Source organism: Nannobrachium achirus, assembly GCF_963921795.1.
Source record: "Nannobrachium achirus genome assembly, chromosome: 15".
Lineage (NCBI taxonomy): Eukaryota > Metazoa > Chordata > Actinopteri > Myctophiformes > Myctophidae > Nannobrachium > Nannobrachium achirus.
The window spans coordinates 3667331-3693119 of NC_137822.1; the positions used below are offsets into that span (position 1 = coordinate 3667331).

Below are 25789 nucleotides of genomic sequence, written 5' to 3' on the forward strand. Positions count from 1 at the left end.
ATAAGGTTAAATATTATGAACTGAACTTACAGTATTAGAAGACCACATTTTGGTCGCATACTGTAGGTTCAGGCAAACTGATTACAGGTCATAATAACTTTTGTTGCCCCGACTGTAATCATGATATACTGTATAAGTCACTAGTGGAAAATTACAAGCACTACGTGGCACTACTTCCTTGTTATGATATGGGAACAAATCAATAAGTCCCACGATTCTTACTGTCATAAACTGTACTCTTTATATACTGTTCTCCTCCATCTTGGAGGAGAGAGAGATTTAGAAAGCTACCCCTATGGTACGCTCACTGTTTGTCTCCTCTGTCTGACTCCTCTCAAATACAGCAATCTAAAAGATATAGTCCTTTGGTCTCTGTGTTTTATTTTAACTATGGATTTATAGATCCATATTTATCTTTAATAATTTATCTAATAATCGCACACACAGTTAAAGCATCTCCCCTGTGCTTGCCCTTGGGGCTTGTAGGAGGAGGGGGAAGGGCAGCGTCCAATTCATTCCCTATGAAAGACTGCCTCTAGCATGCCTCTAGCTTGCCTCTAGCTTTAAGGCAAGCTTGCTTTATGCCTAAAGGCAAGCTATAGCAGTGTTTCTCAACCTTTTTTCTGCATGGGCACACCTTTCATGTCCCAAGAATCCATGCATGGGCACACCAACATAACACGGGGGTGTATATATCGTCACTGTCGGGAAGAAACCTTGTATCTCCAAGTTTCAAATTTGTACGTTTCTTCGCAAAGTAAAGCCCTGCTTCATCATACGAGGCTGTCGCACAACAGTAGTGAAAACAGCCGATCTACAAGCACACAACGCCTCGCACCGCGAGGCGTTGTGTGCTTGTAGATCGGCTGTTTTCACTCGTTTAAATCATTTTTAAAATGATAAATACAATACTGGCTTTCAAGCAGTTTCAAGGGGCACACTTCTTGACCCTTCTCAGGGGCACACCAAAAGGTCCCCAGGCACAGAAACACTGAGCTAGAGGCATGCCAAAGGCAGAGGTAGCGTGGTGGTGACGTGTCCATACCAGCTCCATGCGCCGGCGGCCGCTGTCCTGCTCGCGGAGGCTGAGCTCCTCCATCTCCAGCCTCATGTCGTGCAGCCTCTGCTGGTAGTACAGGGAGTTCTCACGCTCCCTGGACTCCGCCTGGGCGCTCTGCTCCAGCTCCTCCCCCAGGCGCACCACGCTGTCCCGGAGACGCAGCACCAGCACCTGCAACTCACACGCGGTGGCCCAGTTCGTTACCCGACGGTGGGAAAAAGTACTTAAAGGAGTAGTTCCCCCCCCAATAAAGGCAGAAAAAGCCCTGCCAAAAAAATCTATAAAAAAAAAATCACACCCAATGTGATTTGAGCGGTGGTCGTGCTTGCATAACGTCTTCAGACTAGGATTTGAGTCTAGGATGTACAGGCTATGCTACACACACACGTTTTGCTATGGCAAAACGCTGAGGAAAAAGGCTACAGACATACGACATATGACATCACTAGACAAACATGATGCTACGTACACACATTTTGCTATGGCAAAACGCTGAGGAAAAAGGCTACAGACACACACACAGCCACTTATAGGAACGGTTTGCACCGCTCAAAAAAAGGAGTAGTTCACCAAATTACTTTTTTTCTATTGATTACTCACGCCATGGAGAATTGAGTTCAATAATATATTTTTGTATTTGTCGCATTCCTAAGACAAAAACATATATTATAGTAAATTTACCCCCATTGATTCCGAATGGCGACCCAAATGCATTTGGGTCCACTTTCGGAATCAATGGGGGTAAATGTATTGTAATCAATATTTTTCTTGAAATGCGACAGAAAACTAAAAATATTATTGAACTCAGGTCTCCATGGCGCGAGTAATCAATAGGAAAAAAAAGTCATGGGGGGGGGGGGTGAACTACTCCTTTAATGGTTTACCTACTGTACTTAAAAGTAAAAATACTGCAATATCGAAATACTCTGTTACAAGTAAGTCTGGAATTCTAAATTGACTACAAAAGTGTCAGTGTTGAAATGTAATTAAAGTACCAAAAGTAGAAAGTACTGTGCAGAATGTCCCGTTTCAAGTTTTCAAACGTATGCAAATAATTTGAAAATAGCAGATCTAAAAGCTCACAATGCATTGATGAAAAAAACTATATTGAACCATGGAGCCAATAAAGTGTCTTTGTGGGCTTCTCTCTCCTGATTGGATAAAACGACCTGAAAGTGTATTATTCCATGTTTACTAAAGAGCTGGAGAGACACCTGTTACTGAACAAACACTCTAAACTAAAGCCGTGATTACTATTGAAATACAGTATAGAACATATTACTTGTCTTACACCCATCTTAAAACCCATTTAGGCCTAGGATTATTGACTGTTTCAACTATTGAAAAATAGCAGATATACAAGCTCACAGCGCGGCACAGAGTGCCGCGCTGCGAGCTTGTAGATCTGCTATTTTTGAAAAATCGAGAAAATTTGAATTTTGACCCGATTCTATAAGTGTCTTTTGAATCCTTCTAAGGTTTTTGGAAAAAACAATGTTTCTATGTCAGCAATCTGGCCAGCCATCGTCAAAGGAAAAGGTCCTTTTCACTCAACTGGAGCTCAGTTAGTCTGTTCTTGAGAGACTACTATGTCAGTGGTTCTCAAACCTTTTCATGTGAGGGACCCCCAAAATTATATGTATTTGGCCATGGACCCCCATCTCAAAATATGTAGTTCCAGGGACCACCCAGAAGCACACATTTTCACGACTTTTTCAAAAATAGCAGATCTACAAGCTCGCAGCGCGGCACTCGGTGCCGCGCTGTGAGCTTGTATATCTGCTATTTTTCACTGGTTAAAGCATTCAATAATTCTAGGCCTAAAATGGGTTTATCATCATGAAATATCTGGTGCAAAATATGACAGGCCTCTAATAGAGATGAATGTCATCTTCACTCACCTCAAACCTCTTCACTTGTCCCCTCTGGAATTCTAACTTGTTCTCCAAGTCACACACCCGGGCCTCCTGTTTGCTGACGATGCTGCGCCCCACAGTGGACGCCTCTAAGAACTGCACCCTGGATACATTCTGCTGGAGCTGCATGGAACACAAGGAGAGAGAGAGAGAGAGAGAGAGAGAGAGAGAGAGAGAGAGAGAGAGAGAGAGAGAGAGAGAGAGAGAGAGAGAGAGAGAGAGAGAGAGACCAGATTCATGTGATATCACATTTGATCTTAGAAGCAAAGATGGATTATGTGAATGTTTGTGGTTCATTTGAAGCAAGCTCAGTGTATCTGTAACAGGATAGTTAAAGCTATAGTTTAGTGTTGTAGTTGAGTCCACCTAAACCGAGTCCAAGTCAAAACCAAGTCTGAGGGGGGTCGAGGCCGAGTCGAGACCGGGACCAACAGCGGCCGAGACCAAGTCAAGAACGAGACCAGATAAAAAATAAATAGAAAATCCTCATTCAGTGGTCAGTGGGTATTATCCCTTTTCATTGCATTTGTAAGTTAAATGTATTGCTTTGGTGCACTTGAAGAAGATATAACGTCATGGGATTCTCAGGACATAATTTAACATCTTGAACAGTTTATAGTTCCTGCTATTATTTGTACTTTTTGATTCATTTTCCGGACTATGGGTTTTCTTACTAAACCATTTACACACATAATCTAGTAATTCATCAATGAAAATGAGCTCTCTTATAAAATAGTTTTTTTTGGGGGGGGCTTTTTGCCTTTATTGATAGGACAGTACTGACAGGAAATGGGGGAGAGACAGGGAGTGACATGCGGCAAATGTCGGCCAGATCGGGAATCGAACCGGCGACGCCGACAGGCATTGATGCCGAAATGGCAATGCTATATGGTATCTGGGCTCGTTTGTGTATTGTATGACATCACGCCACATCATCGGCTGAGGACTGTGTGATGTCATCATATCTCCATATATGGAGACATAAGTTGCTCATGCCCAAATATGGGCTGGTGAGGTCAGACTTAGTGTGATGCGTAGGTTATCTCCATATATGGAGATTCAACTTCAATGAGTAACCATGGCAAATCACACCGTACACAAATGACCCTTATATAAGACCGGCATTATCTACCGACAGCTGCTATAAGCCAACCCTGGCGATAAGGTCTGAGTCGAAGAAATGCTTCTTTCCTGGTATAAGACCGGCATTGTCTGTCGTACATTTCGGTCAATTCCAGTGGGGATGCCATTGAAAAGTTAATCTAGTTGTACAAAGTAATCAAAGAATGGGTTGACTGGTAGGCTGGTTGACTGCTTTATCTGTGGAGAGTGTATGTCACTGAGAGTCCTTTTATAGCGATTGAAATCATGATGAGGTCACGATGAGTCATCTATGCCCAAATATAGATTTCTAGGTCAGATGGCCCATGGAGTTTGTGATGTCAAACCTAGCAACCCAATATAAACAAACCTGATGTCAGACCTGAAGTATCCTTTTATACCCATATATGGAGATACAGAGATCTCCATATATGGGCATATTAGAAAGCCCATATATGGGCATATACGGATGACATCAGGGATATCCATATATGGGCATAAAAGGGACAAGGGCTTACAGTTAAGAGATCTCCATATATGGGCATATCAGAAAGCCCATATATGTTCATATACTGATGACATCAGGAATATCCATATATGGGCATAAAAGGGACAAGGACTGTTACAGTAGATATAGAGATGTCCATATATGGGCATAAATGAACAAGGACTGACAAACACTGAGATCTCCATATAACCTATGGGAATATAAGGGACGAGGACAATGCGTAGCATTGTGAGCTTGTAGACCTATTTTCTAAATATTGTTGTACATTAAAAACTTGAAATGGGTCGTTCTGCATAGTACTTGGGATTTGTTGATGTAAATGTTCACATAGAGTGTAATAATTGGTAAAACAAACTTTTGGCCTATTTGTGGAGATAAGCGACCAACGGTCGCTTATCTCCCGATTAGGGAGTCTTACTGGTAATGTTAATGTGAATGGACCAATATGCATATAATACAATTATTTCATTGTATTGTCTTGAGTAAGATCATGGTTGAGACCGAGACGAGTGAAAAATTCGGTATGAAATATTGGACTTGAGTCCTGACTCGAGACGAGTCATTGACTTGAGTACTACAACACTACTATAGTTTAAGTATTCCACTACAATGTAAGAAGATGTTACCTCTTCCTGAAGACTCTGTCTCTGCTTCTTCACTTCCTCCAGCTCCGCCTGAAGGTCCCTGATCTGATTAATGTCATTGGAGGACTGAACAACACACAGACAGAGGCTGTTAGCGAGACACCATGATAATAATAATAATCTCGCATCGTATCGTTCCCACTCAAGGCGAGGCAAGATGTGTACAGCACATTTCAACAACAAGGCAATTCATTGTGCTTTACACCAAATATTAAGCAGAGAAAACACATTATAACAGAACATTAGAGTACAATAAAAAAAAAATATTTGACACACAGAGAACCAGGGTAACTAGGAGGATGTAAAGTCAGACCTGTGCGATGAGGGCCTTGTGTTTCTTCATCAGCTCATTGAGGTCTTCCTGGTCCTCCTCCAGTCTCTTCAGCAGGTCCTGCTTCTCATGCTGGAGGTGGTTTAACTGCTCGTCCACCTGCATGGGCAGCAGCACACTTTAGAACATCCGCACACTGCTTTCAAGCGCAACGTTTCGACCGCTTAGGCCTTCATCAGGCAAAATTACCTGCATGAGCAGCAACACACTAACATCTGTCTGACATCTGTTTAAAGGTAGGGTAAGTGATTTCACTAAGTTTCAGTTTTCATGTAGGTGCGAGGCAGAGGCCTTCCTCCAATCATGATCATGTGGGGGCGGGCCTTGGTGCGCATAAGGCCTGCCCCCACTCGACCATGATTGGCGGAAGGCCCCACTCTATCCTGATTGGAGGAAAACCTGTTTTGGCTGAGCAACTGAAACTGCTTTTTTTTCTAAATATGTACCAAACACCCTATACTGTACACCTCTAGTACAATCAGAACATAGAGCCATTATGTGAATTAAATGAAATCACTTAACCTACCTTTAACAACTGTTTTAAACACTTATTTAACATGATTCTAGTTAACATCTGGCTAACATCTGGCAAACAACTGTCTAGCATCTCTTTAAGATCTGTTTAACATCTGTTCATATACAGTATGTACAGGAACACAGACACATTAACATCTTCACTCACCCAACACTTTCTGGTAATTTGACTTCCCTGAGTCCCTAGTGACTTCACTTTTTGGCACTTCACTTTTTGATTCACAGCAAAACTGTCCCACCCATAAAATCACTCACACGTACACACGCGAGCACACGCACGCACGCACGCACGCACGCACGCACGCACGCACGCACGCACGCACACACACACACATAGTCAGAGAAGAAGCAGACTTACCAGACTCTTTTGCTTGCAGATGTTCTCCAGTTCTATCTGAGCGTTCTCCAGCTCCTGAACCAGGGTCTTCTGGTTGTTCTCAGCCTCGGTGCGTCTGGCCTCGTTCTCCTCCAGCTAGTGTTGAGGACAAGGAGAACAGCCAGCATGGTCGATGTGAATTATGCTGGATAACATGTTCGCCATACTTGGGTTTGTTTGTGTAAAGCAGTGTTTCTCAAACGTTCAAATTTCAAGGTCTCCCCTTAACTCTGACAGGGTACAAATGGAACCAAATGGACCCGATAGGGTCTATTTGGTTCCATGTGTACACTGTCAGAGTTACAGACTTGTTAGCCTGGGATCGCTTCCAATTTCTGGCTTTTGATCTGGTCGGAGCGGATGACGTCCTATCCCTACCTGGAAGTGCAGCCTCTCTATGTGGTCCTTCGTGCCGTTGGGCTGGTTCTGTCCAGGCTGATCTATGGTGGACATCAGCAGCTGGGCGTCGGCCAGCAGAGCATGGGTCCTCTTCAGGTCCCTGCGGAGCCTCTTCTCCACGTCAAAGTCCCTGTGACCCACCTGTAGCACAACAACATGTTACAGTACATGAAATACAGACGATCTACGGGTGGCAGGGCATTCACCAAATATTCAAATATTCGAATATCAAAGCCACTATTCGAAGTTGTTCACCGAAGTCGAATATTCGCTTTTTTATTATTATTATTATTGTTTTCTCTTTAAAAAATATATAGTTTATAAAGCTTGGCTAGATAGGAAGTCATAAGAATGAGCTGTCAATGCCCTTGGTGGATGATTTTTTTTAATGCTCTATACCAGGGGTTCTCAAAACTTTTTAGGCCATGACCCCCAAAATAAACATATTTGAACTGGGGACTCCCACCCTGACAAGCACTTGGAACTGTAGGTATTACATTTAATGTGACTCGGTTCTGCAGATAAATATTGTGAAAATAGCAGATCTACATGCTCACAACGGCTCGCGTTGCGAGGCGTTGTGAGCATGTAGATCGTCTATTTTCAAAATGTTCGCCTCTTGCTTACTTAACGCTTTCAGTGCCACCTTTTCACCACTAGAGGGCGCCCAATGGCCATAGAAAACACCATTGACAACCGTTGTATATGCACAAGCCGTGCACAGCCATGACGCGCCTGAACACTTTCCTTTGTGTCATGAACAGGGACAGGATGAAGTTAGCTTGAAGTTAGCTATTGGCTACCAAGCATTTTAGAAGCCCTATTTTTGGCGATTTAGCCATGATTAAACCTTGCACACCTCATGGATATGCATGGAACAGAGAAAATGAGCTCTAAAGATCCTGGATTGCATTGGAGTGGATGGTAAATATCGGCGGCGCGACGCTCTCGCGGGCTGTGTAAACAGATGACGGCCGGCGGCCCGGCTCGAAAAATAAATAAATACAATTTTAAACTTAAAAAAAAAAAAAAAAAAGCCGAACTAGTTCGGGATAGGCACCCAGGACGGTCCAAATTATCCCGAACTAGTTTGGGATAGGCACTATAAGAGTTAATATTTGACAGTTTGGGAAGTCCTGTCGAATATTCGACTATTCGAATACTTTGAGATCGAATAATTCAAATAAATCACTATTCGTGAATGCCCTAACGGGTGGCGAAACATAATATACAACACCAAATTGTGTAGGGTTTAAAATGGTTAGTTAGGGTTACCTGACTAATAAATAGTTCAAGAAGAAAAGCCTGGGCTAGCCCCCATGTAACTGTGGTTCACAACATTTTAATTGTAATTGTGCGCATATAAAATATATGTAGCCGTTCAGATATATTATTTTACATTGGTCTTGTTTATGTGAACTGGTTTGTTTATGCTTATCCATTATAATTATCAAAATCTCTGATGATTTATCACTCGTTTTCCACCGCGGATTCAGTTCCTCGTTTACTCACGCGAGCGGCCACTAGCCAGCAGCAGCGCAGCAGAGAGAAGTGAACAGCAGACAGAGGGGGCAGGTGAACAAATCCTATTGGCCGGTGAGATTTGCCGGGTAGGTAAATATGTCTTTTTAGACACAATAAGCCCATTCCCAAGATGCACCACAATCTTCCATGGGCAGATGTGATTTTGGGGGCTAGTTAAATAGTAATAAAGAAATCGCTATCCAAAAATACATATTTAGCCACTTGTACGCATGGCCAACAAAATAATTAAAATGCTAAAACGATAGAAAGCAGTAAATGAAAACATATGTTTTCTTTTCTCTAATTAAATTCTAAAGTGTGAACGCCTGTTGTAAAAAAAACAAGTTGTCCTTTAAGTAGTTAGTAGCAATGTAAGTAAACATTTTGAGTACTTTTTCCACCACTGCTTGTATGCAAGTGCATGCCATGTGTATGACTGTGCGTGCGGCCTACCTGTTCACACAACGTGGCGATAAGTCCTTCCAAGTCGTGTTTCTCATGAACGACCATCTGTTTCTCTTCATACTCCTGTTCCAACTGCATCTCCATCTGCCTCAGCTACACACACACACACACAGAAGGGAAAACCAGTAAGACTCCCTAATCGGGAGATAAGCAACCGCCATGTCGCATACACAAACTTTAGAAGGCAATCGTACAGTAGATTTTAGGCCAATATCTGTAGGAGCAGTGTCCAAAAATGTGTTAAGCAAAGATCGGCCTGATAAATCAGGGCCGGAGGTTGTGATTTGCCAGCCAAGGAGTGTGTGCAAAGTTTGTCATGGATAGGGGCAATGGTGCCGGAGATAAGAGTAGGGCAAAAGTGTGACGTGACGTGACGTGACGTGACGTGACGGACAGACGAAGGGACAGTGGAGCTTTTCATAGCACAGAAGGGAAATTACACTTAATTCGTCTGTTTGGTGCTACTGAGATTTTGGGACTCCCCGAAACCGAAAAATAATTTGTCTCTGAAAGTGGAGTATGTATGCATCTATCCTTGCACAGCCAGATGAATCTGCCATTGCAAAGAGGAATTGCCCTCTGCGAGGCTAGTATGCATGGGCCCTAAGGGTGTGTGTGGGACGGTGTTTGTGGACCTACGCGTCTCTGTGAAGACTTGTGGACGTCTTCCAGCTCCTCCTCTTTGTCCTCCAGTTCCTTCTGTTGGATCTGTTTCATCCTCTCCAACTCCAGCTCAAAGCGCATGTGAACCTTTATGAACAAAATACATATGCATAAAGAAAGATTATATAATATTGTACAACCAGTGATTGTAAAGTAAAGGTACATTTACTTATGTACAATTATGAGGTATTTCACTTTACTTGAGTATTTCCAATTTCCAATACTTTTAATTCTACTTCACTACATCTCAGATCCAATACCTCTGTACTTAGTAGTACTAGTTACTTTGCAGATATAAAATATAATATTATAAAAGCCACTAAACCGCTTTAGCCCTATTTTATATCTTGGCTTGGCTTGGTTTGAAAATAGCCAATCGACAAGCTCATAACACATTTTGTACTTTTGTACTTGTACTTGTATTTTAAGTACATTTTGACGCCAACACTTTCATATTTTCACTCAAGTACATTTGGAATTCTGGTCTTTTTCTTGTAACAGAGTATTTCTATCTTGCAGTATTGATACTTTTACTTAAGTAAAACATGTGAGTACTTTTTCCACCACTGTGTACAACAAAGCTTTACAGCTGATAACCATTGTGGTCAAAGAAGGAAAGGTACACCTTTGAATGTAATAGTGTTCATGCAAATTTACAATTGATTAATTGAATACTGCATTAATGCAATTATTAACAGTACAGGAAGTACAGTCAAAGGTATAACGCTGAAAGGATGCACACAACACAAAAAAAAACCCAGGGGCCTGTTTTCCAAACCCTGTGTGTGTGTGTGTGTGTGTGTGTGTGTGTGTGTGTGTGTGTGTGTGTGTGTGTGTGTGTGTGTGTGTGTGTGTGTGTGTGTGTATATGTGTATGTGTGTGTGTGTGTGTGTGTGTGTGTGTGTGTGTGTGTGTAGTGCATGCTAACCTGTTGTTGCTGTTGTATCTTGGCGGTCAGCTTGGTGACCTCCTCCACCCTCTCATTGGCTGTGCTCTGGAGGAGGCGGAGCTCCTTCTTGAGGTCAGGCAGGGAGTCAGAGGTCAGGTCCAGGGGCAGGCTGAGGTCACGGATCTGAGCACAAAGCTCCTCCTTCTGCTGGGAGAGACGGGATGCCTCGGTCTGGCTCTCCTACAGCAGAACATTGGAAAAAAATAGTATATTTTTATATACTTTTTCTACAGAATATTTATGACACTTACTTACTATGGCACATTACGAGTCCGCAACTAGTGGTTCTCAACTGTATTATTTGCAAGGACCGACATAACGCTGCATAATCTCAGTGTTATGGGGGATGGAATGCAGTGGCGTCAGTTCAGAAAAAAACTAAGGTATGGCAACATGACTGGTGTCTTGCACGCGCACCTTTGCGCGCGTGCAAGACACCAGTCATGTTGCCATACCTTAGCAACAGGCATGATACATTATTTAAGTACAAATAATATATAATTATATATACCTATAATATAATTATAATACCTTGTTAAAGTGACCATTTTGTTAAATGTTGCATTTGTTGTTATTTTACTGTAATTTAACAACATAATAACCCGCACAGATAGACAAAGAGACATTCATGGATTCATATTTAGAACTAACTTTTATCTTCCCCCCTGGACCCAGGGTATGGCAGCTGCATACCCCTGCCATACCCAATTGACGACCCTGATGGAATGGGAGGGAGGAACTGAAGTCGATAGGTAACTGATGTCCATAGGTAACAAAATACTGTGTATTAGCTGCGTGACACATGGACGGACATGAGGTGGACGCTTTGATAATAATTGCGACCTGACGGTCACAATTATTACTTAATGAAAAAATTAAAAAATAAAGAAACACAGTTGGTACAAATGATAGTCAGACACGCACACACACACACACACACACACACACACACACACACACACACACACACACACCTGCAGGGTGTTCCTCAGGGTGTATATCTCGGTCCACAGAGTGGTGTTTTCTTGGACGGCTTTGTCTTTGTGCTCTCTCTCGCTGTCGGCTTCCTCCAGAGCCTGAGTCAGTTCATTGTCAAACCTGCAATACAAACACACACATGTAACCACATGAACCCCAGCGTCTCTGTTCTGGGCACTGGCATGATAAGCAAACATTCACCGAAAGTAACGATCTAGAAGCCTGTACAGTAGGTCAGCTATTTTCGGTGAAGAGATTTGGTGCATCGGGGGGAAAACAGTTGTGGTCCGAGGATAGACCCCTGTGGGACTCCAGCGAATGGAGTATATGTGGTTTAAGTGGTTAATTAAACACTTTTATTACCCGGCCTGTTTGGATTCTTGATTCTGATTGGTCGAGCGCTGAAATCAGAGGTCTGTTATTTCTGGATAGCAGACCGCTCGGCTCAATAACAGACCGATGGCTAATCAAAGACTCAGAGCACCTGCTGCAGTCAAGCTGCGCTGCATGAATTTAATGCCGTATCCAAAATGTCAGCCATGTAAACAACCACACAGCGACATTTAGAACTAAACGTTGCTCTCAAGAATGTTTTTAAAAATATTTTAAGCGAGAAATAGACGACGTAGTATCAGAAAATGGATTCTATCTAATCAGCACTTCCTTGTTTTCCAAGGCGACCGTGTCGCGCTGGGAGGACGCCCAGCGCAACACTTGTGGGACACTTCCAGCCGTCTGTAAACAAGGAAATACTTTGTTTTGTTTTTAGTTTTCAGTCAAATTATTAATTTTATTTAGTAGCCGGGTAATAAGCGGGATAAATACTGGCTCCTTGGGGGTTGTTCATATATAACATCCCTTCGAACTGATAACTCCCCTCGGCTGGCGCCTCGGGGAGTTATCAGTCCGTCGGGATGTTATATATGAACAACCCCCGCGGAGCCAGTATTTATCCCTTACATGTTATACAGTTCATGTAACTGTAGAGGTAACAATTTCAAGGGAAACACAAACTAGGAAAACACTTTCTATGCTAATGTAGCATTTTCCATGTCTATAATGCTTTATAAACATATGTATAATGCATTACAATCTGCACTAATTACAGTAATACGTAAGTAAGAAATTCAAAAAGTATAAATCATATGAATATATACAGTATATTAACTATCCAGTGTCACAAGCAGATTACTGTATAATGCATTGCATTCTGTTTAATTATGGTTCATGGGATGCATAGAAAATATTCTAACGTTATATTAGAATATAGTAAAAGCATAAGTCAGACATAGGAACAGAAATGGTAGACAGACACAGACCTCCTCTGCTTGCGCTCCAGCTCGTGTGTGCGTCCCTGCAGGCTGTCGGTCAGGACGCGGGCGTCCTGGAGGTCAGAGGTGACGCGGCGGTACTGGCGCTTCAGGTCCGTGGCACTCCTCCTGGACTGTTCCAGCTGGCTCTGCAGGGACGCCACCTGCACACACATTGTAACACTTTATTTATGTCCACTTTAGTTGAAGATATAGTAGACCTGGTTGCAAAAATCTGGCAACTCTTGAGTGTCGCTCGTACACGCAGTGTCAAATGGTTCCCTTGATAATAGCAGATCTACAAACTAAGGCATAATCATAGATCTGCTATTTTCTCTATGGAATTTGAAACTTTTAAAAATGTTGCATTTCTCGGACACATTTTGTGCGTGACATCATTATACCCGAAATGTATGCAGGAACACCTATTTTTCTAAGTGTTGGAGTTTGGAAGCGCTCGTCTTCAATAACGCAACATCCCGCTGCCTCTGGTCATTATGTGCAATTTAGAAACAGGTGGTATGCAGGACCATTGAGTGATTTCCAACGAGCGCTTCCTACAGTAACTCTAAAAAGCCCATGCTGCTCAATGTTCTGCCACTCGGTCTAGCTGATGGGGGCGTGTCTGTGCATATCTCTACCGGTGGTTCTCAAACTTTTTCATGTAAAGGACCCCCAAATTGACACTTATTAGTCCATGGACCCCCATTTGAAAAGATATGCCAGGGACCACCATACAGCTCTGGCAGTGATTCTCAACCATTTTAATTTCAAGGACATGCATTAGGCTACGGAAGCCCATTTAATATCATTTCTATCTCTGGGACCCCAATTTACATTGTTAATTTAACTCAGAGAGTGTGCAAATGGAACCAAATGGACCCGTCATTTGTACACACTAGTTACACACCCATAAGGGTCCATTTGGTTCCCAACTATGATTTAGCTGGGGACCCCCTGGAACTCCCTTCAAGGACCCCTGGGGGTCCCCAGACCACACAGTGCTCTATATACAGTACCTTGGTGTCCAGCTGTTGTCTGGCCTGCTTCTCAGACTCCAGTTTCTCCTCAGTGTGTTTGAGGCGTCGTCGCAGGAACTCCACCTCCGTCTGACAGCACTCCAGCTGCAGGTTCAGCTCACTGTCTGCAAGACCAACACCAAGTTAGAGGTACAAATACCACAAAATTCAATTGTACCTAAGTACATTACTTAACTTTTTTGGTGCCATGATTTTTTCTCTTCAATGTCCCTTTATGCCATGGTCTCCATAGACTTCCATGTAATTTATAGTGCACGGATCGTGCACGCCCATGCCTAGATGATGCACCACGTGTGTGCCCACTGTTCACAGCTTTGAAACAAAAAAATCCGCTTGGAAATCCGTTCAGGCATTCATGATTTATCAGCCATTATGTTTTCTTCAGATGTAAACAAACATGGCTGCCATGTTTGAAAGAATGGGTTGGTATGGGGGTTAAACATGCAATTTCGCGATCGCGATCATGCCTAACACATTTCTGGAGGTCCAAAAAACATTTTTGAAAAAAAAGAATGTTTTTTTTTTTTTTTTTTTTTTTTCAAAAACGGCCCAAACTCTGGAAACTCGGGGTTGGCACAGCGGTGGTACCAATACAAACTCGGGAAACTCGGGGTTGGCACCATATGTGTTAAGTAAATGTGCTTCGTTACTTTACACCAGGGTTCCCCAATTAGTTTTCCCCAAGGGCCGAATTATGTCTAGGGTACCAAGCCGAGGGCCACAACATTGCAGGGGGGCGACGGCGGTGTTCCCGCTACTCCAGCGACAGTTCAGATATCGTCGTTGTCGGGTGAAAATCTTATATGTCCAAAACCGTTCGTTTTGAATTTATAATTTTTAAAATAATTTAAACTAGTGAAAACAGCCGATCTACAAGCAGACAACGTCTCGCACCGCGAGGCGTTGTGTGCTTGTAGATCTGCTGTTTTCACTACTTTTGTGCGACGGCCTTGTATGATTTGCGAAAGAACTTACAAATTTGGAGATACAAGATTTCCTGCCGATTTTCCAGACAATATACAAGTGTTGTTGCTGCTCTTATACCACCATTATTACTGGGGTTGGTGTGGGCCAGACAGTAGCCCCCCACGGGCCGCAGATGGCCTGCGGGCCGCCTATTGATGGAACCCTGCTTTACACCACTACTTTACATACAAGTAAGTACCCAACTTCACTGAGAAAAAAACAAAACAATAAAAGCTAGATTAAAATCTATAATCGAAATCTATTTAAGCAAGGGTTGGAGAGACATCTTAACTTGACCACAGCTTGGAAAGGCTATCCTGAAGAGATTGTGTTTTGATTGTGGTTTTGAAGGAAGGGGGTGACTTTTGATATACACTATCTCTTGAAGGACTTATCCCTTTACCCCAAGATGAGGCTGGAGGGACTTTGTCAGTCCTTTGAGCCGTTTGCTGGCAGAATGTACAACAAGGCACATGCATAGGGGCAACGAAGCCACTCTCTGTGACTCGTTTTGCGACTCTTGCAACGTCCAGTCTATTGTCACCTGATGTGACCTTACCTGTGGATTGGACTATTAGGCTTACCTTACTCTGTGTGTGCATGTGCGTGTATGCGTGTGCGTGCGTGCGTGCGTGCGTGCGTGCGTGCGTGCGTGCGTGCGTGCGTGCTGTGCTATACCTGTAGCTGGTCCAGTCTGTCTGTCATTGTTCTGGACTCTCTGTTTCTCCTCGGCCAGCTGTTTCTCCAGCGTTGTTATGGTAACCTTACACTGATCTAGACGAGCCTGCAAAAACACACAGCTTGCTGTCATCTGATGTGTGCTGACAGACAGGCCTGTCACAGTTATTACATAATCGTCTAATCGCAATTATTTGACATAATCGCAATTATTTTTGAGTTAATCCTCATTACCGTTTACATGTTTAAAATTGTTCATTTTGAAACATTTGAAAAAAATAGTCGAAATAGCCGATCTCCAAGTTCACAACGCGTTGCATCGTGTTGTGAGCTTGCAGACCGGCTATTTCCACTATCCAAGTATCCATGTTCTTTTTTTAAGTATAAAGTTGTCAAATACAGTATGTTGGTCATTTCTTTGTATATTTAGGTTTTGTGTCATATCTGCCATGTGCAACTCCCCGGCCTACAAGGCCAAACAGAAATGTAACTGTCAACGACAAAAACACACAATGAAATCGTTAATCGCGATTGTTTGAGTGATGATTCATCGTCATGTGAAATGTCACAATCGTGACAGCCCTACTGACAGACAGACAGACATATAGACAGAGGGACATGCAGACAGACAGAGGGACAGACAGACAGACAGACAGACAGAGGGACAGACAGACAGACAGACAGACAGACAGACAGACAGACAGACAGACAGACAGACAGACAGACAGACAGAGGGACAGACAGACAGACAGAGGGACAGACAGACAGACAGACAGACAGACAGACAGACAGACAGACAGACAGACAGACAGACAGACAGACAGACGGACAGACAGAGGGACAGACAGACAGACAGACAGACAGACAGACAGACAGACAGACAGACAGACAGACAGACAGACAGACAGACAGACAGACAGACAGACAGACAGGTACCTGCAGCTCTCTGTTGTCTTTGTTCAGTCTGATGCGTTCGGTTCTCTCCACGTCCAGAGCCTGGCCCACCGCGTCGCCACGGAAACGCTCGTCACTCAGTTCAGAGGCCACCGCTGTCACCTGCACACACACACGCACACATGCACACACACACACACACACACGCACACGCACACGCACACGCGCACGCACGCACGCACGCACACACACACACACACACACACACACACACACACATGCACACACACACACACACGCACACACACACACACACACACGCGCACACACGCACACACACGCACACACGCACGCACACACGCACGCACACACGCGCACACACGCACACACACGCACACACGCACGCACACACGCACACACGCACACACGCACACACGCACGCACACACGCACACACGCACACACGCACACACGCACACACACGCACACACACACACACACACACACGCACACACACCAGCACAGTGTTTTAAAGGAGAGTCCCGGACGAGTGCTTTTCTTACACCGTATGATACTGATGTTATTCCATCCAATGATAATAATAATAATTCGGAGACTTGAAACGTATATTCACTCAGGTTTTCCTTGTGACATGCTGTACCTTTGGGGGAAAGACTTACATATTTACTTAGCGTAATATGACACAAATGTAAGTGGCTATAAAGTTCAGGGGTACCATGGATGACAAGGTTATTTACAGGAGAGACCTGAGCCAAACATGTCTGAGGACCACTGTGATAGATGACAGTTTAAAAGAAAACTTTCAACAGGTTTTCCACTCATATCCTAACAGTCAACACACCTTGGTTTCCAGAATATCTGTGTTCTGTCTCAGGTCATTTCTCTCCTTCTCTGATTTCTCCAAGCGTCTTCTCAGCGCTGAGATCTCATCCTGCGAATGGACAACACAGTTATATATGTAACATTCTCGGGGGGGGAAACCTTGTATGTCCAAAACTGTTCGTTTTGCATTTATCGTTTAAAAAATGTGTTGTGTGCTTGTAGATCGTCTGTTTTCTGTGCAACAGCCTTGTATGATGAAGCAGGGCTTTACTGTACGAAGAAAGTGCAAATTTGAACGGTGGAGATACAAGGTTTCTGGCACCATCGAATAACAAATTAATTATAGCAAACTAATTCCTGCGCAAATCAGTGTTGATAGGCATGCATGGCAATATTATTTTTGTTGTGTATGATGTCAGTCTAGAGGTCTGCTCAGACTATATAAGTCTTTTTTGTCATTTCTCATCAGTTACTGTAGTTGACCAAGCTACGGATTGCAGCTTGTAAGAGTATCATAGTGTAATGATAAGTGACCTTATTTACCTCCAGAGAGGCCTCCAGAGAGGCGAGAAGAGGCCAGAAGATGAATATTTTAGTTTTTCAAAGTCTGTTCATTTGTATTTTAAACTTGTATTACCTGCCTATCATTTATAACCTGTTAGATTTTCCACAGTCTGTCTAAAAGTGTGGTTATTTTATCGCTTACAAGTGATATTCATCTAATATAATTTTGAAATTCAAGGTTAGCACCACTCAATAATTTTTTATGACGTATTTTACGCGGCCTAAACGCGTTATGACGTATTTTACGCGGCCTAAACGCGTTCTAAATCAGGGTGAACCAATCGAGTGCCTCTGTGACTATGACATCATGGACAGATCAACAGAATCGAAGTGTTTCATTGGTCTAGCGAACTCATGTCATCATCATTTGTGACATCATAGTTTTGGTAAAAAAGCGGTCTATAGGAGCGGTTAGCGCCGCTCAAAAATAGGGCATTAGTCGTTCATATTCAGCGTGTGAATGCTTATGCCTGTGGGTGAATTCCCCAATATATCAACATTTATACCATGTATATCGTCGTTGTCTGGTGGAAACCTTGAATGTCCAAAACTCTTCGTTTTGCGTTTATATTACATTAGTTAAACTATACCTGTGCGACAGCCTTGTATGATGAAGCAGGGCACTTTGCAAAAAAACATACACATTTGAAACTTGGAGATACGAGGTTTCTGCCCGACAGTGACAATATACAGTATATTAATAAAAAGTGATGTACAGTGTGTGTGTGTGTGTGTGTGTGTGTGTGTGTGTGTGTGTGTGTGTGTGTGTGTGTGTGTGTGTGTGTGTGTGTGTGTGTGTGTGCGCGCGCGTGCGTACCTCCTTGGTCCTGAGCCAGTGGTTGTCCATGTTGAGGTCCAGTAGAGGGCGTACTTTGCAGAACAGTTTCCACCAGCTCCACTTGCACACAGACCTCAGAGCACGCAGGTTTCTCTGCACACAGCTCACCGCCATCTGCTGCACCTAGAGAATGAATCAATGGTTTGATTTCTGTCTTTTTAGCCCCAAAATATTGCATCACAACATTTTGGTGTAACGGAAAAAGCTGGTCAAAGTGCAGTTGTAACTCTAGTCCAGTTCTGTAAGACTACAGACTACAAAAGTCAAGTGTGACTTGGGCCAAAATAGGCCATTTATTTGGCCTAAGTCACATGGTCTTGTGATACTACCAAAAAGAATAAACCCTTTTGCAAATCCCGCCCCATTCTGCCCTGTTACTATGATGGGACATTAACCCTGGGCAGATTGTTTTTATAGTGGAAGTGGATGGGATTTTTTTTCCCTTCATAGCCTCATTACAGCTATATAAAGTACCAAAGGAAAAACACCTAGGTGATATTAATAAAAAGGGAAGACAAAGGTACAGTAGTTACATTGCAAAACAGGGGATTTACCCGAAAATATATGTTTTAATTTGTTTAATCCCAGTGGGACAGAATCCTCTTTGCAGATTCTTTTATAGTGGTAGTGGATGGGATTTTTTTTCCCTTCATAGCCTCATTACAGCTATATAAAGTACCACAAAAAACACATCTACGTGATATTAATAAAAAGGGAAGAAAAAGGTACAGTAATTACATAGCAAAACAGTAGTTTTCCCCCGAAAAATAAATGTTTTAATTAGTTTAATCCTCTGGATCAGAGATAGAAAGAGAAGCGCATTGCATCTTGGGTACTAGGAAGAGGACAGAGAGAATGTTTCTCCTCACATAATAGGCTGGCTTTTCGTAATTCTGCCCATTTAAATTATATGTACCCAATCGTGACTCTTAGACCATTGATAAGGTACATGTGAACTAGTTTGTTGAAGCTTATTCGTTATGATGAGCGAGATCGCTTGACGCTTGCCGTCGCTATCACCGTACCGGCCGATCTCCGTGTCGCGCACTGCGGACAGTTGTTGAAAGCCACATTCAATATTCTCCACTGCACAAACTCCACCCCCGATAGCAAAAAGTGAATGTTTTTTTCTGGTTGGCCAGTCAGGGAGTCTCAGGGACCAATCAGAAGGCTGACAAACGGTCTATTAAGTCTGGGGTAAGTCAGTAAATCATTTGGCCCAAGACAGGTTTATAATATTTAATCCTCTTATGTTACATAACCGACAGTGTTATTTTTATGTCAATAGTCACATATTGTTATAACGTTTTGGGTGAAATGATTAAGACATATAATATAGTTTTGTTTAGGACAATTTTTCTCTGTTTTCTGAAGAAAATAAATACTTTATTGACATTATTTTAAGAAGGTGACGACGTCATTAATGAGTTGTGAGAAAATATCATGTTGTTTAACCTTTCCTACAAAAAAATTAAATAATAACATGTATTTATTTATTTTCAAAAAGGTGTTCATGAAACATTTAAAACCAGACACTAACCTTGAGCTTGCGGTACCACTGCCTGGCCAGGTGTCCCATACAGGCAGCCTGTAACTGCAGCAGCCAGCCGCTGACCAGCTGGTCCCTGCGCTGTTCCAGAGAGCGCAGCACCCCGCGCTTCATGAACACCTAGAGAAGGGTGGCAAACCATCGGCTATATTAATACTAATATCGTAGTTGTTGGATGGAAACCTTGTATGTCCAAGACCGTTCGTTTTGTATTTATCATTTTAAAAATGAACTAAACTAGTGAAAACAGCCGATCTACAAGCACACAACGCCTCGCACCGCGAGGCGTTGTGTGCTTGTAGATCGGCTGTTTTCACTACTTTTGTGCGACAGCCTTGTATGATGAAGCAGGGCTTTACCTTGTGAAAAAAAGTACAAATTTGAAACTTGGAGATACAAGGTTTCTGCCCGACAGTGACAATATGATACTCCACTATTCTGAGGTATTTGTACTTTACTTGAGTATTAACTATTTCCAGTACTATTACTTCTACTCCACAACATCTCAGATGCAAATATTGTACTTTTACTCCACAACATTTATTTGAAAACTTTAGTTACTATGCAATGAAAAAAAAAAGATTTTTTTTTTATAATTTTTTCCCCCACAGAAACAGACACAGTTGTTGTGATTCAGTGGCAAAAAGAATTTTGGCAATCGGACAAATGGTTCCAGAGATAGAGCTGTTTGAATGAAAAAAAGTGTCCATCCACTAGAATGGACACACATGAACACACATTTTCTCAATCAGCTAAACGAGGGAGCGAACACACAAACAGAGAAAAGCATCTCTCTGATCTCAGGTCATTTTGACATCTTTAGAGAAAAAAAAATGTTTTTTTTTTTTTTTTTTTTTTTCTATTAGTGGAGGCTCTAAGCCCGAAGAATAAGCTGTTAACTTCAAGTCATGATGCAAAGGTCCCCTTTGGTATGGAAGTACCTTAGGGCCATAGGAAAGAATTTATCCAAAGAGACAAGTTAGATCACCCTTCATTTTCTATTTATAGCCATTTTAAAAATGGCCGCCGACAATAATCCCCAATACACCAGACCCCATATCTTTGCTTCTGTTAGAGCTATAATAATAATATTGGTGTCAAAGTGTACATTTTTGGGGTTTAGGAACTCAACTAAACAGGCGTCAATGCAAAAAACCCAATACTTCACTAATTAACATGACAGCGGGGGGTAAAATATGCAAATTTCATGAAAAATAACATGTTTTAACAGGGTAACCTACCCCCCACCCCTCCCCCTAACCTTTGATTCACTTTTCCTTTGGTATGGAAGTACCTTAGGGCCATAGGAAACAATTTATCCAAAGAGACAATTTAGATCACCCTTCATTTTCTATTTATAGCCATTTTAAAAATGGCCGCCAACAATAAACCACTATTACACCAGACCCCAACTTTGCTTCTGTTAGAGCTATAATAATAATATTGGTGTCAAAGTGTACATTTTTGGGGTCTAGGAATTCAACTAAACAGGTTTCAACGCAAAAAAAAACAATACTTCACTAATTAACATGACAGCGGGGGGTAAAATATGCAAATTTCATGAAAAAGAATACGTTTTAACAAGGGTAACTTACCCCCCCACCCTCCCCCTAAACTTTGATTCAATTTTCCTTTGGTATGGAAGTACCTTGTGGCCATAGGAAAGAATTTATCCAAAGAGACAATTTAGATCACCCTTCATTTTCTATCTATAGCCATTTAAAAAATGGCCGCCAACAATAAACCACTATTACACCAGACCCCAACTTTGCTTCTGTTAGAGCTATTATAATAATATTGGTGTCAAAGTGTAAATTTTTGGGGTCTAGGAATTCAACTAAACAGGTTTCAATGCAAAAAACCCAATACTTCACTAATTAACATGACAGCGGGGGGTAAAATATGCAAATTTCATGAAAAAGAATAAGTTTTAACAGGGTAATGTTCCTTTTTCTCCCCCTTTGGCAATGAAGTAGGCTACCTTAGGGTAATAGGAAAGAAATTATCCAAAGAGATTAGATCACCCTTCATTTCTGAAATATACAAGTTTTTAAAAAATGGCAGCCATCATTTACACTTACAGCAATACAACACAGCCTATATCTTTGCTTCTGATAGAGATATCATTTCTGGGGTAAAATAATCCGATTAAATTGGTTTTCTCATTACCTTCAAAATGGAGGTGAAATAATTAATCACTTTTCATTAACAGTTAACAAATCATTTACTGATGCAAACTTGGACACATCATCAGTGTTGTTTCCTGGAGTCACTGGGTGTTTTGGGTCCTGCAAGAGTCAGCCTCCTCAGGCGACCCGACTGAAGCTGATCAGACCTCGTTATGTATCCAAGTGGCATGTTTCTGTCCCCACTGCTCTCCCCTCTTAATCTGGAGGCTTTTTCTGCTGCATCCCCAGTGTTGCCTATGGCTCTTCTTTGTTGGCAACTGTTATGCACAGTGGCGTAGCTGTGCTTAGGGAGTGACTGGCAAATTCCAGACTGCTAGATGTCAGGTCTCAATCTGGACAGGGAGATGTGTGGTGGAATTTTCAGCTGCCTCTCCAGGTCAACTGTCATCACTCAGTCTCGGGCTGTGGAGAGCAAACCAGCAGAGCAGTTCTTTGGTGTTTTCTCTGACCTTTTCCCTTCCTTGACACAGTGAATGGCCTTAGCTGTGGCTTGGGAGTATTGGATGCCCTTGATGCCCTTGATGCCCTTAAAGGACCAGGTCACCTCTGGGACAACCAGATCTTATTTTATTGTTGTGTGGGACACGATCAACACAATCCTGAATTTTTTTTTGTGTTCAATCTGTGTTTTTAGATATGTTAGTATTTCAGCATGCTACAACTGGTCATATGATGCATATGACCAGTTGTAGCATGCTGAAATCGTCTGAAATACTAAAATATCTAAAAACACAGATTGAACACAAAAAATAACTCAGGATTGTGTTGATCGTGTCCCACACAACAATAAAATAAGATCTGGTTGTCCCAGAGGTGACCTGGTCCTTTAAGCGATGGATTTCAGGACCTTGTCGTTCCTCAATAGAAACCGGCCCTGACGCCTTGGAGCAGCTGCTCAGAATATGTTCAGGATATGTACGGTACCTGGGTGCTCAGGATGTGTACTGCAGATATCACTGTGCCCGTGCCACAAACTCCTCCCTGACTGAGCTGAAACAGAGCCTGAGTTTATTGGTCTTCCTGTACAGCCTGATTTTGCTTAGGCTGCGGCCACATCCATCTTCATTCAGCCATCATAGATGAGTAGAGGCCAGAGGATTTTTGGGTGCATTTCATGCTGGTAAACACAGGCCTTGAATCTTCCAGGGAGCCCCCTCCAGGTCAGCACTGGTTGCCTTGATGGAATCTCTGTCATTCAGAGTGCGGTTGAAGACATTTCCAAGGCTCATCACCGGCTTCTCAATGACTGATGGGATCTGGTGTTCTCCCAGACTGAAGCGAATTTGTCTATGATATTCCCCTTCTTTTGGATAATTTTTCCCTTACCAGGTATATTCCAGCACATGCCATTGCTCACAGTCTTGGACCATCCAAGGCAATGGCACTGCCAGCATTCCATGCTTTAATGGGGAGCAACACAGCCTTTGGCAAGGGCAAGAAGACAGTCCGTGCGGCAGTCCTTGCCTGAACTCACCTTACCTCTTCAGCTGCTCTCTGGCCCTAGCCCCACCACTGAGATGATCTCCACCCACACACCCATTCTCCAGAAATCTCTCCAGAAGCTGTATGGTGTTTCCGGGGGGGAGAGTGTTTTCTGCTGGTGTTTCAGTCCGAGTGTATCAAAGGGTGCGTTCGGAAATGCGCACCGGGTGTGTGCTCAGTGTAGTGAGTGCCTAAACCCAACCCTAATCCTAACCCTAACCTCAGTAAAACTATGCCTAAAACTAACCCTAACCCTAACCAGACCCAGTGCACATTTCCGAACGCACCCTTTGATACACTCGGACTGAAACACCAACGCACCCCGTTTCCGGGGATGACATTCAGAGATGGGAAGTAACGAAGTACAAATACTTCGTTACTGTAACGAAGTACATTTTTCAGTACTTTGTACTTTACTGAGTATTTATTTTTCTGGGTACTTTTTACTTTTATCCGTTACATTTTAACACAAGTATCTGTACTTTTACTCTGTTACATTTTCAAAACAGGCTTGCTACTTTTTTTTTAAATGAATGTTGCGCCGCTGCACGGCAGATGAAACGAAACAATAAAATACTCAAGTAGAAATACCAGTAGCATTGTCGTAAGCGGATCCATGCTGGAGTTCAGGGAACTCCAGCATGTTATGCTATGTTCAGTCGTAAGACGGTGGTGCGCATCGAAAATAGCAGATCTATAAGCTCACAGCGCGGCTAACCGCGACGCATTGTGAATTTGTAAGTCTGCTGATATACTCTATGATCTGCTGACACCATTTCCGCATGTAACGTCTCACAGCCAATCAATGACTCCTATTTCACGCATCCCTCTCTGTGATTGGATGGGATACTGTCCGGCTGACTGTTGTTGTTTTTATTCAACGTGAAGAAAGTTGGGTGAAAACAGTGGTTATTTATTACGCTTCTGTTGGGAAATAAAAGCCAATAATCTGATTTAGGAACGCTGTATCTGCCTTTGATTACAATGGCAGCACTGATAAGTTTAACACCAACAAATAGGTTCAGTGGCGATTATGGAATATTTACAACATCTGAAAGGAAAACTGCACACAACACAAGGCAGAAGGAGATATGCATGATGAAGGCTACACCTATGGGCTACACACGCTATTTCTACAAAACGGTAAGCAAAAGGCAGTCCTTATAAAGTGGCTTGTTTAAGCCATTGGTTCTCAAAGTGGGGACCGTCCGGGGACCTACAGGCGTCCTTGAGGGAGTTCCAACCCAGGGGGTCCCCAGCTAAATGATAGTTAAGAAACCAAATGGACCCTTATGGATCTGTAGAGTGTACAAAATTGAAATGCACCCCCTTGCAGCTAAATGCTAGTTTGGAAACAAATGGACAATGGGTCTGTAACTCTCACAGTGTACACTCCCAGAGTTAAATTAACATTGATTTTACCCAATAAATGGGGGTCCGTAGCCTAATGCATGTCAAACTGGGGGTCCTTGGAATTAAAATGGTTGAGCAGTGATGCTTGGTGGTCCATGGGCTAATAAGTGTCATTTTGGGGGTCCTTGACATGAAAAAGGGGTGTAACTTGGTGGGCGCTGGTGCTTCTCACTTGTTTAGCCTCGGATCAAGACAGTCTTGTATCGAGGCTGGTTATGGATTGTAAAACATGATTTTATTTAATTTTTGATGGGAGAACGGATGCTGGTCGTTCTCAGCAATACATCTATTTCTTATATATGCCTACAGTACAGTATATGTACATTATACATTTGGCCATTGCTTAAAAAGTACCAGTCATTTGGATATAAAGCTATTAGTTTTTCTTTATTTTGTTTGTAGGAATACTTTTGCCTTCTGTGTACTGTGCCTGTCTATGAATAGGATGGGGAAGGTGTACGCTACTGTATTTTAACATCATATGGTGGTACTTGGAGAGACAAATATTTTTTGAGTGGTAGGCCTACTGGTAAAAAAATAAGGTTGAGAAACTGATCTAACCTATTCTATTTTCTG

General features: G+C 42.5%; 1 protein-coding gene across 1 annotated transcript in view; it reads right to left on the minus strand.

Annotated features, from left to right (window-relative positions):
- The window catches only part of myo18b (myosin XVIIIB), a gene marked incomplete at both ends in the record, with an annotated part of 70254 nt that overhangs the window by 14241 nt on the left and 30224 nt on the right, over nucleotides 1–25789 (minus strand). The window contains 17 exon segments of the mRNA XM_080742872.1: nucleotides 1046–1231; nucleotides 2962–3099; nucleotides 5212–5295; nucleotides 5543–5659; nucleotides 6453–6566; nucleotides 6849–7010; nucleotides 8847–8951; nucleotides 9498–9608; nucleotides 10450–10650; nucleotides 11445–11568; nucleotides 12768–12922; nucleotides 13778–13902; nucleotides 15443–15548; nucleotides 16379–16498; nucleotides 17198–17287; nucleotides 18560–18703; nucleotides 20121–20249. Coding sequence (XP_080598998.1) covers nucleotides 1046–1231; nucleotides 2962–3099; nucleotides 5212–5295; nucleotides 5543–5659; nucleotides 6453–6566; nucleotides 6849–7010; nucleotides 8847–8951; nucleotides 9498–9608; nucleotides 10450–10650; nucleotides 11445–11568; nucleotides 12768–12922; nucleotides 13778–13902; nucleotides 15443–15548; nucleotides 16379–16498; nucleotides 17198–17287; nucleotides 18560–18703; nucleotides 20121–20249 — 2211 coding nt within the window.